Source organism: Podarcis vaucheri (assembly GCF_965113315.1).
Source record: "Podarcis vaucheri genome assembly, chromosome: 13".
Classification (NCBI taxonomy): Eukaryota; Metazoa; Chordata; class Lepidosauria; order Squamata; family Lacertidae; genus Podarcis; species Podarcis vaucheri.
The window spans coordinates 28,825,801-28,839,402 of record NC_138751.1 but is presented as its reverse complement, the minus strand read 5'-3'; the positions used below and the strand labels follow the sequence as shown (position 1 = coordinate 28,839,402).

The window sequence follows — 13,602 nt, the reverse complement described above, 5'->3', positions numbered from 1 at the left end:
TGTCTCAGAGGCTGGCCCATCAGCAGGCTGGCCTCCTTGCAGCCCACGTGCTCATGGGGCAAGCACCAAGGTGCATTTCAGCAACCAGCTCCCAGCCGCCTTTTGCAAACGCACTTGTCGCTCAGCCGGCAGGAGCTGCTGCTCCCTGGGACCATGTGAGGTGTTGCGGCTTCCATTAGCAGTGCCCAGCTTGGGAGCATGGCGGCAGTGTCTCTTTTTCTCCAGCGCTCTCGCTCTCGCTCCAATGGGCCCGGCTCATCAGCCATAAGTGGAGCTGAAAGCTTTTAAGCTCAGACTGCAGAGCCAGCTGGGTCCCCTGCTGATGCAGCAGAAAGGCAGCCCCAGTATGGTGAGCAGGCACTCTCTCCCCTTCTCTCTCACCTTGACCCCCCGCCACTCCTTCCCCAGTGCTTTATGCTTCTCTGTACTTTCATTGCTCTCTTGTTTTCACATACTGGGCTTCAGGGCTCAGTCCCACGGCCTGCTTTGAAAGCCAAGCAAAGCAGCAATAGAAATAGAGTGCCTCTGAGGAGGTGCGGAGTGCCTCCTTCTCAAAGACATCCCAGACCCAGAGTTGCATGCAGGCTTTAAACCTGTGTTGGTTGTGTGCATCCCTTTTTGGGGCTTGATCTTCCCAAACTTTGTTTTTTAAACAAATATGGTTTACACATACTACACTTGATCTTAGCCAAAAGGGATTTGTTGCACGCCCATCCTGCTTTTGCTGCTGGCTCATGCTTGGGGCTGTGATTTCCTGGGATGTGATTTCTCAGACTCTTCTGGCTCTCTTAAACAACAACAACACTATTGCCTGTCTCCATATTTATTCAGTAGCAGTTATTCAGGATTGATACTCAGTGATTCCAAAGTTACACTCTGCACATGCTTAAGGGCACCGTCATCATTGCCATTTTTCAACAGTAGTATCTTGATATGGGCCATGGCAGAATATGCTGTGCTCCAGGCAAGCCAGGCGCCAAGTCACACCAAACCTGTTAAGTTGTGGGTGAACATATCAGACGACACAGCGATTCTTCAAACAGCTCTTGTTTATTCACAGGCCAGAACAGAACTGAACTGAAGGGTTCAGCCAGCCTGCTTATATAAAGCTCCACTAGAACGCAACAGAAACCATTTTCTTTAACTATTTCATCACTGAACGTCACTTTCGATCCCTTACTTGCATATGTGGACCTGAGTGAAAAGTATCCCCCTGCTGGCCCAGGGTGAGAACTTCAGTACATAACAAAACCCTCCTGGGTTCAAGTCCTACATCTGCAAAAGGCTTTGGACTGTTTCAAAGAATCAGTTGTGGTTTAGCTGCCACTTGGTTCATCCTGCCCCCGTGCCCCTGACTGTAATAAGTGATGTTATCATTTAGTTGCATGCTGAAGCAAGGCACCGTCTCCCTGCCCTGCTTGTCTGAATGTCTGTGTGTTTTGCAGGATTCTGGTAAAAATCAGAAGTTAAGAGACGCTGCAGGCTTGCTGTGACTCTTCATACCACCCATAGCATGTAGCTAGGGGCAAGCCATAACGATTTTGCAGCCTCAATGGCCCATTCGTAAAACAGGAATAAAAATCAATCCCGTGTGTATGTTTCAATTCCATGGGAGATCAGAATAGGTGCAGAATTTGGTACCGGGTGCAAAATTCAACCTTATTATTATTATTAAATTGCCCTTATGATTGTGAAAATGCACTTTGAAGTGTATTGGCAATACCAGTTGAAATCTCCAAAGTCAGAGAAGTGGCTGCATCGGGGCAGGTCTCATCGTCACTAGCAAAAGCAGAGTGAGCACTGCAGAATGATACATTTAAAAGAATCAAACAAATATAGAACAGGTAACCGAATCCAAGCCAATGTTTCATATTTCTCTAGTGCAACGCATGCACACGCAGCCCTGATAATAGTGACACCCTGTTTTCACAGGGTTCCTTCTCACGCAGATTTTTTAAGTGCTTTGCACATTTCCATTGCTATATAAACAGTTTTGGGGGCTTCTCTTGTTTTTAAAGGAGTGAAACTGGAGAAGATGTTATGTGCGCTTGGATGGTGGCCAGTTTATGTGGCAAATGGATTCTTTTCCCTCTGGAACAGAAGCTGGAAAAGGTGCCTGGAGCAGCTAAGCAGTTATCTGCTACATAAATGCAGCAGCGCTCTGCACTCTCTCTCTCTCTCCCCCCCTTTCCTGGGTCTGTCTCCAGGGCCAGCCTAACTCATTAAGCAGTGTAGGCACTTGCCTGGGGCTACACCATTCCAGGAGGCTGCAGGCAAACCTGCTTGGGGGGGTGCCTTTCTTCTTCTCACCCTCGGGCCCGTTAGGATAACATGAAGTGTGGATGTAATTCTGTTCCCTCCCCCATCAATGCAACTCCTTTCCCACCATTCCAAAACGGAGCAAAAGTCCCTAGGATTTGTGCCCACGGCAGGAAAGTGTTTCGTTTGGCTGCTGGTGGCGGAAGCAGCAGCAGCGGCAACAACATTCAGCCAAAGTTCCCTGCGAGATTCCGACCTGCCTTTGCACTCCAGCCTTGCGCTGCAAACCGCTTTCTGGGCTGCGTGCAGCTGCCTCCCATCTGCCAGACCTCTGCATGGCCCTGAGCCGCAGAGAAGGGCAGCAGGTGCTGGGGCGCGCCACCTCTTCTGCCCCACCAGGCGTCTTGGCTTCTAGGGCGTAATGAAGCACCTTGCAGCTGGGGCAGTCTCCCTCCCTCCCTCTGGAAACCTGAATTCGCTTTCGCAGCTCTATTCACTCAGCTGGTTCCCGACCCTAAAAATACTCCTGCTAAGCTGCCATCTAATTGCCAGCCTTCCTTAATGCTTCTTTTCCTGCGTTGTCGGCAGCTAATCAGCTAACTTTTCCTTCCTGGCACAACTATTGCCACGCTGTTTTATTCCTCCCTCCTTTTAGATGCAAGGCATATGCCATTAGATTGGCAATAAATCAGCAGCACCAGCAGCAGCCGCATGGATCACTGGGGAACAAATCTGGACTTGGGTCTGAGTTCAAATCCTACCTCTGCCATGGGTTTCTTGCACAGCCAGGGGCACACTCTTGGGCTCCTTCCCCAGTCTGTAAAATTATTATTATTATTATTTATTATATTCATATACTGCCCTTCGACCGAAGATCTCAGAGCAGTTCACAAGATGAAAACACTGGATAAAAGGAGAAAATAAATGGTTTAAAATAAGCCTACCAGTAGTGACCCTGCCACAGAGGGACAGCATACATAATATCAATGAAGACTGTAAACTGCTTAATGGTGCTAAGCGGGTACATAGGAATATACTGAGTCAGACCACTAGCACATCAACCTTAGTGTTGTCTGCACTGGTCGGCAACTCCAGTCTTTTCTAGAGACGCCAGGGAGTGAACCTGGGACCCTCCTGCATGCAAAACAAGATGCTCTACCCTGAGCGATGGCCCTTTTCCAAACCACAGAATTGTGGGCTGTAGCTAATAGCTTTGATTCTGAGTTCAGCACTATTAATACCTACGCACTGAAAAACGAGCGCTGGGCTTCCGGATTGAGCATGTCCTTTGCTCAACATGAGGTGGCAAAATAACCAAGATACCCTCTGTTACCTTTTTGCCAGCCCTGGACTCCAGCACAGCCATTAGCCAGCTGTTGTGTAACAGACTTAGCTGAGTCAACTTGCTGGCTGATCTGCCATTACTGGTTGGGAATAGATGATGAGAAAAAGCAGAGCGCATGGAGTGCGCCAGAGCCCAGACATTGCAGCATCTGTGTCGGAACTCCTGCCCACAGCAATAAGCAACGGGCTGTTGCTGCGATGAGCTGGCCTGTTCCTCCAGGCCCACAAACTGGCCCGAGTGTGCTTAATTGTTGTCTCTTGTCTGTGTCTTCCTTGCTTTATTATTGCCATGCTGAGGCAGGCAGGAAAAGCATACAAAATCCTCCTTGCAGCAAGTTAACAGCCTTCGCCTTTCCATGGTAAAGTCTTCCTTGCAGGAAGAAAAGCGGCGTAGGGAGAAGGATGGCTTTTAGGAGAGAGATGGCCTGCAGGGTTAAGTATCCCCCTCCTTCCTTGCCTTCGACTCCCTCTGCCCCTTCCTCCCCACAATCTAATTTGGAGACATTCATAACGGGATATTTTTTGTAAATCCAGGACACGTGTCTCCTGGTTCTCATCTAGGTTGAACAGGGTTAAATTGATGAAACAAACCCCTGTGTTGCAAAGAGAACATCAGCAATGTATAGGCAACACGATGACCATGTACATACGCAATAGACAATCTTTTATAGAATTCCTTCAAACCATAACAAGTCCAAAATGAAATCTTTAGTCTCAAAGTCTCGGAAAATCTTTAAATGAAGCGAGGTCCCAGACTTTGTACGATGAAAGACAAGCTGTGAAGCTTTGTGTATTCAGCACATATGATGTCCAACACTGAACAGTGATTCCGGATATTGACTTCTGTTTCGTAGACTTCTTTGTCAGCGTGGTGGGAAGATGTAGAATTGCTTCATAAACCCATCTTATTTCAAATGAATGTATGTGAATGGAAAGATCAAATGACAACAATAATACATGAGCACTGTTCCACAGCATTTGATATTTTCATTCACATACATTTTATTGAAGTTGGTACCTTTGTCACAATATAAGTCAAGGCATCCACAGTTCAAATGTCAGCCCAGCTATAAACCCACCGAGCGGCACTGAACACTTGCCTCTGAGCCTCAGTTTTGGGAAATATAATGGGCATTTGCTGGCAATTTTTGTTAGGCATATTTTAAAGACTACAGAGCTAGGACCGCCTCTTTCCATATGAACCTACCCGGACCCGAAGAACATTTTCTGAGGCCCTTTTTAGTGTGCCTCCTGCTCCAGAGGTCCGGAGGGTGGCAACATGAGAACAGAGCCTTCTCTGCAGTAGCTCCCCGTCTGTGGAATGCTCTCCCCAGGGAAGTTTGCTTGCTGCCTTCATTTTACACCTTTAGGCACCAGGCAAAAACGTTCCTTTTTAACCAGGCCTTTGGTTGATCCGATTTACATCCTATGCCCTTTTAAAATGTGTTGGGGGTGGCTATTGGGTTGTTTTTGTTTTTATTAGGTATTTTGCCCCTTCCCACTTGAATTTCCTTCCCTCTGCCATATATGAAGCCTCATACATCTGCTGGCTTCAGACACCTTTTTCGTATGTGCTTTCCCTGACCTGCAAGATGAGATACTCCCCCTGTTATTACTGAAAGTTTGTTTTTATAATACTTTTTTTTTTGTTTGTATCTGTTTCCATGGTGCTTTTGTCTTGTATTGGTACATACTGCTTAGAGAGCTTTTTGAGTATTAAGCAGGTTAGAAACGGCTTTTAAATCAATCTAAAAAACGAATATATTACGCATTTTGAGCACTTCTCATAGTCGTTTCCCAATACGGTTGTTTGTTCTCAAGGCTTGAGAGGTCCAGTAATGGCCCTGAGAAAGCTTGGCAAACTTTCTACTTGTGTGAAAAGTCCCCCTCCCTGCAAAATGTAGCTTTTCTTATTTTCTCCTCTTTTCCCCACCCTCTCTCCCACCTGCCCTTTAGCTGCAGCGTTTCAAGCGCTCCCTCTCTCTCAAAACCATCCTGCGAAGCAAGAGCGTTGAGAACTTCTTCCTGCGCTCCAACAGCGAGTTCAAGCTCCCCTCCGACGTGCTCCTCAGCCCCCCAGATTCCCTGCCGCCGCCGTCTCCGCCGCCGACCCTCACGGAGGCAGAGCACTCTCCCAGAGTGACCCCCAGGGCTCTGGCCCCCCTCAAGCCCATTAAGACGCACAGCTTCCAAGAGTACATCTTCAAGAAGCACAACCCTTGCGAAATCTGCCACCAGCTTATCGTAGGTATGTATTTGAAGGCCTCTTGCTCTCGGGTCCTGACTTGCGCTTTGCAGTTCTGGCTAATACATGTGCGTCTACACACACACACACACACACACACACACACACACACACACAGAGGTACCCTCGACTCTTGTCATCTTTCTCTTCTGCCCTTTACCACCGGCATCCGTGGCTGTCTTCAAATGTTTCATTATGGCTAGATGTGGAGATGACCTTTTCGGCCCTAGCTTTTGCATCCTTAATAAGCATTAGTTATTTGGCGCTGGAAGATGCTGGCGCAAATGAGCCTCAGTGGCTGCCGGGTGCTAGCGTAACTCATCTGTTTGGGAGCGGAGGTTTTCGGAGCTGGGATGCAGCCAGCGAAGGAGACATCCCAGATTCTGCAGCTGGCTTGCGAGAAGCTGCTAGAGGGGGAATTGGGGCAGGAGGTGCTCAGTGGTGGCCATGCCACATATTACATAGGTGCCTGCCGCCTCCTGCCAGTTCCTCGACATCTCTGTTCGTAAATGAGCAAGTATTTCAAAAACGCCTCCAGTTCTCACAACGAAACTGACCTGGTTAACATCGAAGCATCTTATTGCAGGAGGAAGCGAAGTGTGGGAAACAGCTGCATCTCTTTGTACAATAGGTGGTGCTTTCTATCAGGCAGTGTTAGAACGAGGATAGAAAAACTATTCGCCTCATGGCTCCTGGGTTACAGGTGCAAAAATAGAAAGTCTAGTTGCCACTGAGTCCTTTTTTTACAAGGGTGACTTGGGCTGCGGCCGGGGAAACGGCACTTTGCTGTGCAGCAGGATCCTACTTTGGAGTCACAAGGAAACACATTTCTCCTCCTGTGCCTTCAGCACCAGCAGCAGCAGTTTTATTCTTGAGTCTCAGTTGCCGTACATGGCAGCCAGACTTCTCAAAGTGCTTGCATTCTGACAATCCCCAGTCGCAAAATGCGCCTGGCGCCTGGCTAATTGGGATCCTAGGAAGCCGCATTATACCGCCTCAGACCATTGGCCCGTCTAAGCCCAGTTGTTTTGGCAACAGCTGACAGCAGCTCTCCAGGGTTTCTTCCAGGCCTGCCTGGGATTGAACTTGGGATCTTCTGCATTCAGAACATGTGCTGCACCACTGAGCTATGCCCCTTCCTCCCTTTGTCTCCTTTCATGTGGGAATTTTCTCTCCCCAGTTCATATTACACACACACACACACACACACACACACACCTGCACAGGACCTTGTGAACATAAGAAGATCCCTATTGGATCAGACCAAAGGACCACCTGGTCTAGCATCCCACAGGGACCAACCAGCTGCTTCTTGGAAATCCATGAGCAGAGCATGAGCGCAAAATCCCTCTCCCTCTGTTCTCCCCCAGCAACTGGCATTCAGAGACATGGTGCCTCTGATCCTGAAGGTACAGTATATAGCCGTTGTGAATCATGAGGACTCATATCTGCTGATAGCCACAGAATTGTACAAGGGACCTGGAGGGTCATCTAGCCCAAGCCCCAAAATGAAGTGAAGGACACGAGGCAGGTGTTGGTAATGCAGGTGAGCTGTGCACAAGCAAGTTGCCAGCTAGCTCTGCGGAAGCTCCTTTTATTGGCACAATATGCAAAACCAGTCAAATACATTTGGACTGTGACCTTTACACATCTTCCAATCCCGAGATCGTGGGGTGGTACAAAGTTATTTTGGCACCTATTTCCACCGCGTCATTTTCCCCTTGCACAATGTATGACGAAAACAGACAGGGCACGGCAGACCATTAAGAGAGCAAAGGGTTAGATAGAGGGCAAGATGTTCAGACAGCTGTGGCTTTATCTGTGGGGGGGAGTGTGCTCCGCACCCCAAAGTCACGTGTGCAGACAGCTGAGGCTGCCCGCAGGCTGCCCCGCGATCATTCCTACACCAAAATATCTCTGTGCGTTTGTTTTGCCTCACAGGGAACTCCAAGCAAGGCCTCCGATGCAAGACATGCAAAGCCAGCGTTCATTTGTGGTGTTCAGAAGAGGTTTCCCACCAGCAGTGTCCTGGCAAGACGGTAAGTGGCTTGCACGAGTCAGCACCCAATGGAAAGAGGCAGAGACAGCTGCAGCTTCTGAGCTGCCTCGTCAGCCCCGCTGAAGGGAGAAGAAGCACTGCACTCCCTTTGTGACCTAACCCATCAACCAAGACAAGGCACAAACCCCACACTGTGTGGCTTAGCAATTGCCACAAAAAGAAGGCAAGGCAAGGAAGCTTCGGTATCACTTTGGCATTTGAATAATAGGATTGTGGAGTTGGAAGGGACCCTGAGGATCACCTAGGCCAACCCCCTGCAACGCAGGAATATGCAGCTGCCCCATACAGGGATCGAACCTGCAACCTTACCATTATCAGCACCATGTTCTAACCAACTGAGCCAGCCACACAGCAATTGCAGATTTGCTGTCAACTTAGAGCCTGCTCCCATTTCTCAACTTCTCGTAGCTCTCATGCGCACTGAGGAGTTCACAGCAGCAAATAGCCTACTTGGGCGAGTAGCCTACCACTGGATGACTCCACAGACCAGCTTCTGGGAGTGGATAGTGTGAAACTGGGAAAACCCCATTTTTGATAGCTCATGTGCGGAGTTCTGTGCTGCCCTTCATCTAGCCTTGCACTCTCTCTGAGCTGCTGGATGCTGGAAAAGTCACATGGTTCGCAGGCTACTAATAGCCAATAGGGCAAAATGGTTCACTGTCTGCTTTGCCTAACCCCCTCCGCTCATGGAAGGCAGAATGTGCCCACAGTCTGGTATATTCACAGAATCCGCTCACATTCTTCCCACTTCTGCTCCTCAGCAGGCAACCTCTTTCCGACGCAATCTCAGCTCCCCGATGCTGGTGCATGAGCCACAGCCCCCGCCAGCAGCCCCCAAGGAGTCTCCCCCTACAGGTAGGAGTGGACTGGTCCACAGAGGGCTGGTGGGTAATGGAAAACAAAAAGACTGACAGAAGCTCAGCCTTTGGGGAAAGACGGTCTTTTGGATTTGAGGCTTCCCAAATCCACAACAGTAGGAAGAAGTTATGTTTCTGTTATTAGATAGCTTCCAGAGGTGGGGACAGGGAAGGGAAGGCATTTGACTTTCAGGCTGTTGCGATTTATAGAGGCAGTGGGATGCTTTGGGATTCATGGAAGCCAACTCTACCCTTTTGTGGGTGCAACTTGAAAGTGGGGAGTTAATAAGTCTTGGTTGGTGGAGATCTCCTTGACCGTGAGCAGTCTTGCAAACCCACCGTGCTGTTAAAATAAGTAAAATTGGGTCAAGCTGCTTTAGCTGAGCCTCAAATTATTTTACAGGCTGAGTCCTAGCCTTCCAATGTTGATATAATGCAGAGGACTTAACCACCATGCCTACAAGATGAAACCACCTCTTCCCCATTAATTTGGGATTAGGGTGAGCAGGACGGAGTGGGTCTATAGAAAGGTCTGAAACCTGCCGTTTTGCAGTTTACAAATTCTGGTGTGTGAAAGAGAGGGTGGGAGCAGACAGATAAACTCAGAATAGTGGATAGACTGACTTGATATGAGGCAGCTGCCATTGCCCCTGCCTCCTGCTTTGAGAATCCAGCTCTGAAATGGTCTTCCCTTCACCAGCAGGCCCCAGTGGAAAGGTGGACCCCATTTACGAGACCCTGCGCTATGGCACGTCACTGGCCTACATGAATCGCTCCAGCTTCAGCAGCACCTCAGAGTCCCCCACCAGGAGCCTGGTATGGTCATGCCATGTGCAAAAGATGCATTTGGGTAGACAGGAGAGGTCATGGGTGAAGATTCCAGGGGTTGTGGGAATCCCACGTCTGCGTTCCAGGGCATGGTTGTGGAAAGGATTGCAGGGGAGGGGTAGGAATGGTGCACTGAAAGAGAAGGAGGAGGAGGAGCTAACACAAAACAGGTATAACTAGCAGTCCCTGATTGGCCCTTCAGGTGGAAGCCAATAAGAAATCAAGAAAGCAATACACGCAATTGTTTGTATCAAGCCAGGATCTAGAATCTTCAAACTTGTAGGGAAAACTCCAGTTCTCCTTATGATTTGTGACTTGGGTTTTAGTGAGACCAGGAGTGAGGAGGAACAAGGAATGGAACAAAATTCATTTTGAATATATCCGCCCCCTCCCAAGAATTCCTTTAAATACAATTTTATGGGAAATGTGTTATACTCCCTACACCACCCCGAATTCTCCTTTCTTCTTATGATGGAAGATGGCAACAGAATGGGGATGGTTTTGCTCTGACCCTTTTATGATGGCCTGTGCTCCCCACTTGGGTTTCTAGGAAAGAATAGAAATGGATTGCCCAGCTTAAAAGTCACCTGTGTTTTACAAGTCTAATTAATAATTGCCCACAATTTTTAGGTGCTGTGCTATTTAAAACAACAACAACAACAACAACAACAACAACAACAACAACAACAACAACAACAACAACAGTATAATTCTTTCCTCATAGACACAATATGAAAAGCTTTTGTTTAGTTATCTGGGCATTTTCCACAGCTTGCAAACCAAGGCTTCTAAATGGGGCAAACCACGCAAGTCACCTCAGCCACATGAACACAGAGGCATAGGTCTTGCACCATTAAGGAACTGTTTCCTACTCAGTTCTGCTCTCTCATGTCCACGTGTGTTTGTGTGTGTGTGTGTGCATCTCTCTCCTAGAATGAGAAGGAAGAAGTGACTGAGGACCCAGAAGGTGCTGGAAAGACAACAGAGGAAAGCCAGCCTGATGACGGTGAGTAGAGCCACCATTTTTTGGTTAATGGGAATGATAGAGATAAGAATTCCCATCTCATTAGCCCTCACCAGATGTTTACCCCCACAAGTAGAGCTTAATGCATGTGAGGAAGCATCAGTTGCAAAAGGTTGCAGCAAAGCCAAAAGCTTCTGGTCTTTCTAACTCACGTGAAAAAATAAACAAATGATGTGCTCGTGTCACTTTTTAAACATTAAAAAGTTGCCCTGTCAGTGCTGGTTCCACGGAAAATTCAATCCATATTGCATTGGGAGATGGGGTGGGGAGATGCTTAGGACTGTTCTTTAATGTCGTCTGTTGTGAATATTGCATGCATGCGCTTAAAAGCCACTATAAAAAAATAAATGAATTACATTTTGTGCCCCAAACAAAGCCCATGTTAGAAAGAGTACGGAATCGTAGCTCTAATGCTAACTTTTGCTTTGTGGGTGCCTAAATATAGCTATGCCCAAATCCGAAATTTTAGAATTCCCAATTTCTCTGGGTAGCTCCCTGTTCTGCCGCAGGGGAGGAAGTAAGTGGTGAGAGAGTCAGGTCCTAAATGTGTGCCTAGCCGTTAACTCTCTGATGGGAACCAATGTCACTTTGGATTGGTGTTGACCCCCCCCCCCCCCGAATCCTAGGTAGTCTCCAATTCCTGTAGCATAGCCTTGTGTGGGAGAGAGGAGTTGTACATGGCAGCACCTCCTGCAGGTGATGTAGAGAAAAGCCAATTCGTCTGGTACTAGTTCACACACTCCTTGAGAACTTGCAAAAGCCTGATATCGCACCTCTCATTTTGTTTCAGTTTTCTCAGCACCAGCAGAGGGTGAGGGCACTATGCCGGAAGAAAAGAGCCCAGGGCAACAGGTGAATTCTTCCTTCATCCGCATGTCGTCAACATCCCTTTCTGATGCATCCTGCCACTTCCCTGCTATGTCCCTCCCACCCTGTGCCATTCCTTTTTGAAGCCCTAACCCAGCCCTGAAAATGGAAAATAGTGAGATTCTTCTTCCTCCGCATTGTGCTAAAGCACATTTGGCAAGGCAGATGAAAAGCCGCTGCAGATATTGTATTGCACTTCCCTCACCTTGGCTGGGAAATTTCTGGATTATTATTTTTTAAAAAGTATTTTTAGCCTTTTCCAGTTTTGCATATGCTAAAAAAGGCTAAAGTGCACCCACCCACCCACCCACAACAGAACCTGTCTTGCAAGGCACCTAAGGGGGGCTCTTTTCTCTGCCTCTAGTGAAAAATGGGCAGGAATGATGTACAGTAACTTTGCTCTAAAATGGAGTCTGTTGTTTAAAATGGCACAAAGCAATAGGGGCTGCCAACTGATCACAACCTTGTGAGCAGGAGCTACTTCTTAGAGCATGAAGAGAAGCAGGATTATACCTTCAGTTCATGCTGCTCTCCAAAGGTACAGGAGCAAAAAAAGACTGTTTTTTAAAAAAAACGTTGGTAGCCCTAGTTCCAAAAAATAAAATAAAAAAATGCCCAAAGCCTAGGTTAAAATTTCCAAGCTCTGTTTTTCCTTACGGCTCTTTCTTCTTCCTACAGTCAACTCAAGGCTGTGCGCGAAAGGAGGTCTCGCCCATGTACTCCTATGTCGCTCTCTACAAGTTTTTGCCTCAGGAGATCAACGATTTACCCCTGAAGTAAGTCTTCGCCCTTGGCCCATCTTGAGAGCCCATTGGTTCAGGAGCTGGTGATTATTTGGATCGTGGGTCCCCTTGGCCAACGGAACTTGCTTGCTTGGCCTTTGGAAACACACCCACAATTTGTGGAGACACACTCACAATTTGGGAATAACAATAATTACTGGCCAGTCTATTAACAGAGCAGTCCTAGGTGGGGTGGCATCAAGGGAGAGGTGGAGCAGCAGAACCCTTGGCCCTCAGGTGTTTCTGAACTACAACTCCCATCACTCCTGGCCATTGGCCAGGCCTGCTGGGACTGATGGGAGTTGTAGTTCTGCAATAACTGGAGGGTCAAAGGTTCCCCACGGCCTGCGCTATATGCCTCTGAAGCCCTATCCACCTGCGAGGGCAGAAGATGGAGGCGGTTTTGGTTTTGTTTACTTCCCCCACTACACCAGTTCCAGGCCCCTCTAGGAATCAGCAGATCTCTGTAGCTAGCGGACTAAAAGTGCCATTTTGTATCCATTTGCTGGGTCTGGATACAAAAACATATGGGAAATGCAAAAATGGCGAAACTTACCAGAAGAATAAGAAATCAAGAAACAAACTGTTTATAAAAGAATGGAAATGGTTTATTGAATATTTACAGACAAATTGTAAACAGATAAAAACACTGGCAGGATTATTGTAATAACCTGCAGCTACATAACAGTATATATTGAAAGAAGATAAATGAGTAAGTTAATTTGGATATGCAGAAGATATTAAAAATAAATTTAAGGAACCGTAGACAGAGGAGGATGGAAGCCAGTTTTCAAAATGTCAAAATGACTGTAAAATCAGTGAGAAATGTATAAATATTTTTTTTAAAGAAAGAAAAAGAAAATGCCATTTTGGAGACTCCCCCCTTTTATTTGTTATATTTATTTATTCACCGCTCTTTTCATAAAGGTGAGCTCAATGTGACTTGCAGAAACCAACCTTAAAAAATAAGACTGAAAACAACGTACAATGCTCACCAATAATATGTGTACAAGAGCAGACTGAACACCTGACTTAAAAAAAAGAGAGCAGAAAATTAAGATTTGGGGGGGGGGGGGGAGAGAACTTTTGGTGGTGGCTTTTCTGCAGCTTGGCCAAAGACGTCCCATGAACACCACTGGTATTTCTGTCTGCTGGTTGAGGCCAGCAGGAGGAAACCTACCACACATCAGTTGGTGCATTTGTTAGGATTGCCCTTTTAGGTGATGTGAGTGAAGTGCTTTGAGTGCTTAAGGGAAAGTCCTGTTTATAGGCTAAATATTATTATGGCAGTTGGTGAGGATGCCAGCTGCGGATGCGTGATGTATATTACCAGTAGC

At 47.3% G+C, this 13,602-nt stretch overlaps 1 protein-coding gene across 2 annotated transcripts in view; it reads left to right on the top strand.

The window, feature by feature from the left end:
• The window catches only part of STAC2 (SH3 and cysteine rich domain 2), a 44,488-nt gene that overhangs the window by 17,948 nt on the left and 12,938 nt on the right, over window positions 1–13,602 (top strand). Inside the window, exons 2-8 of one of the 2 annotated variants that reach the window (XM_082195701.1) lie at window positions 5,560–5,851; window positions 7,790–7,887; window positions 8,672–8,762; window positions 9,465–9,580; window positions 10,526–10,598; window positions 11,407–11,468; window positions 12,162–12,259. In XM_082195701.1, the coding sequence (XP_082051827.1) occupies window positions 5,560–5,851; window positions 7,790–7,887; window positions 8,672–8,762; window positions 9,465–9,580; window positions 10,526–10,598; window positions 11,407–11,468; window positions 12,162–12,259 (830 nt within the window). Of the gene's footprint in view, window positions 1–5,559; window positions 5,852–7,789; window positions 7,888–8,668; window positions 8,763–9,464; window positions 9,581–10,525; window positions 10,599–11,406; window positions 11,469–12,161; window positions 12,260–13,602 lie in introns of both variants that reach the window. The other variant, XM_082195700.1, reaches the window with a different exon arrangement.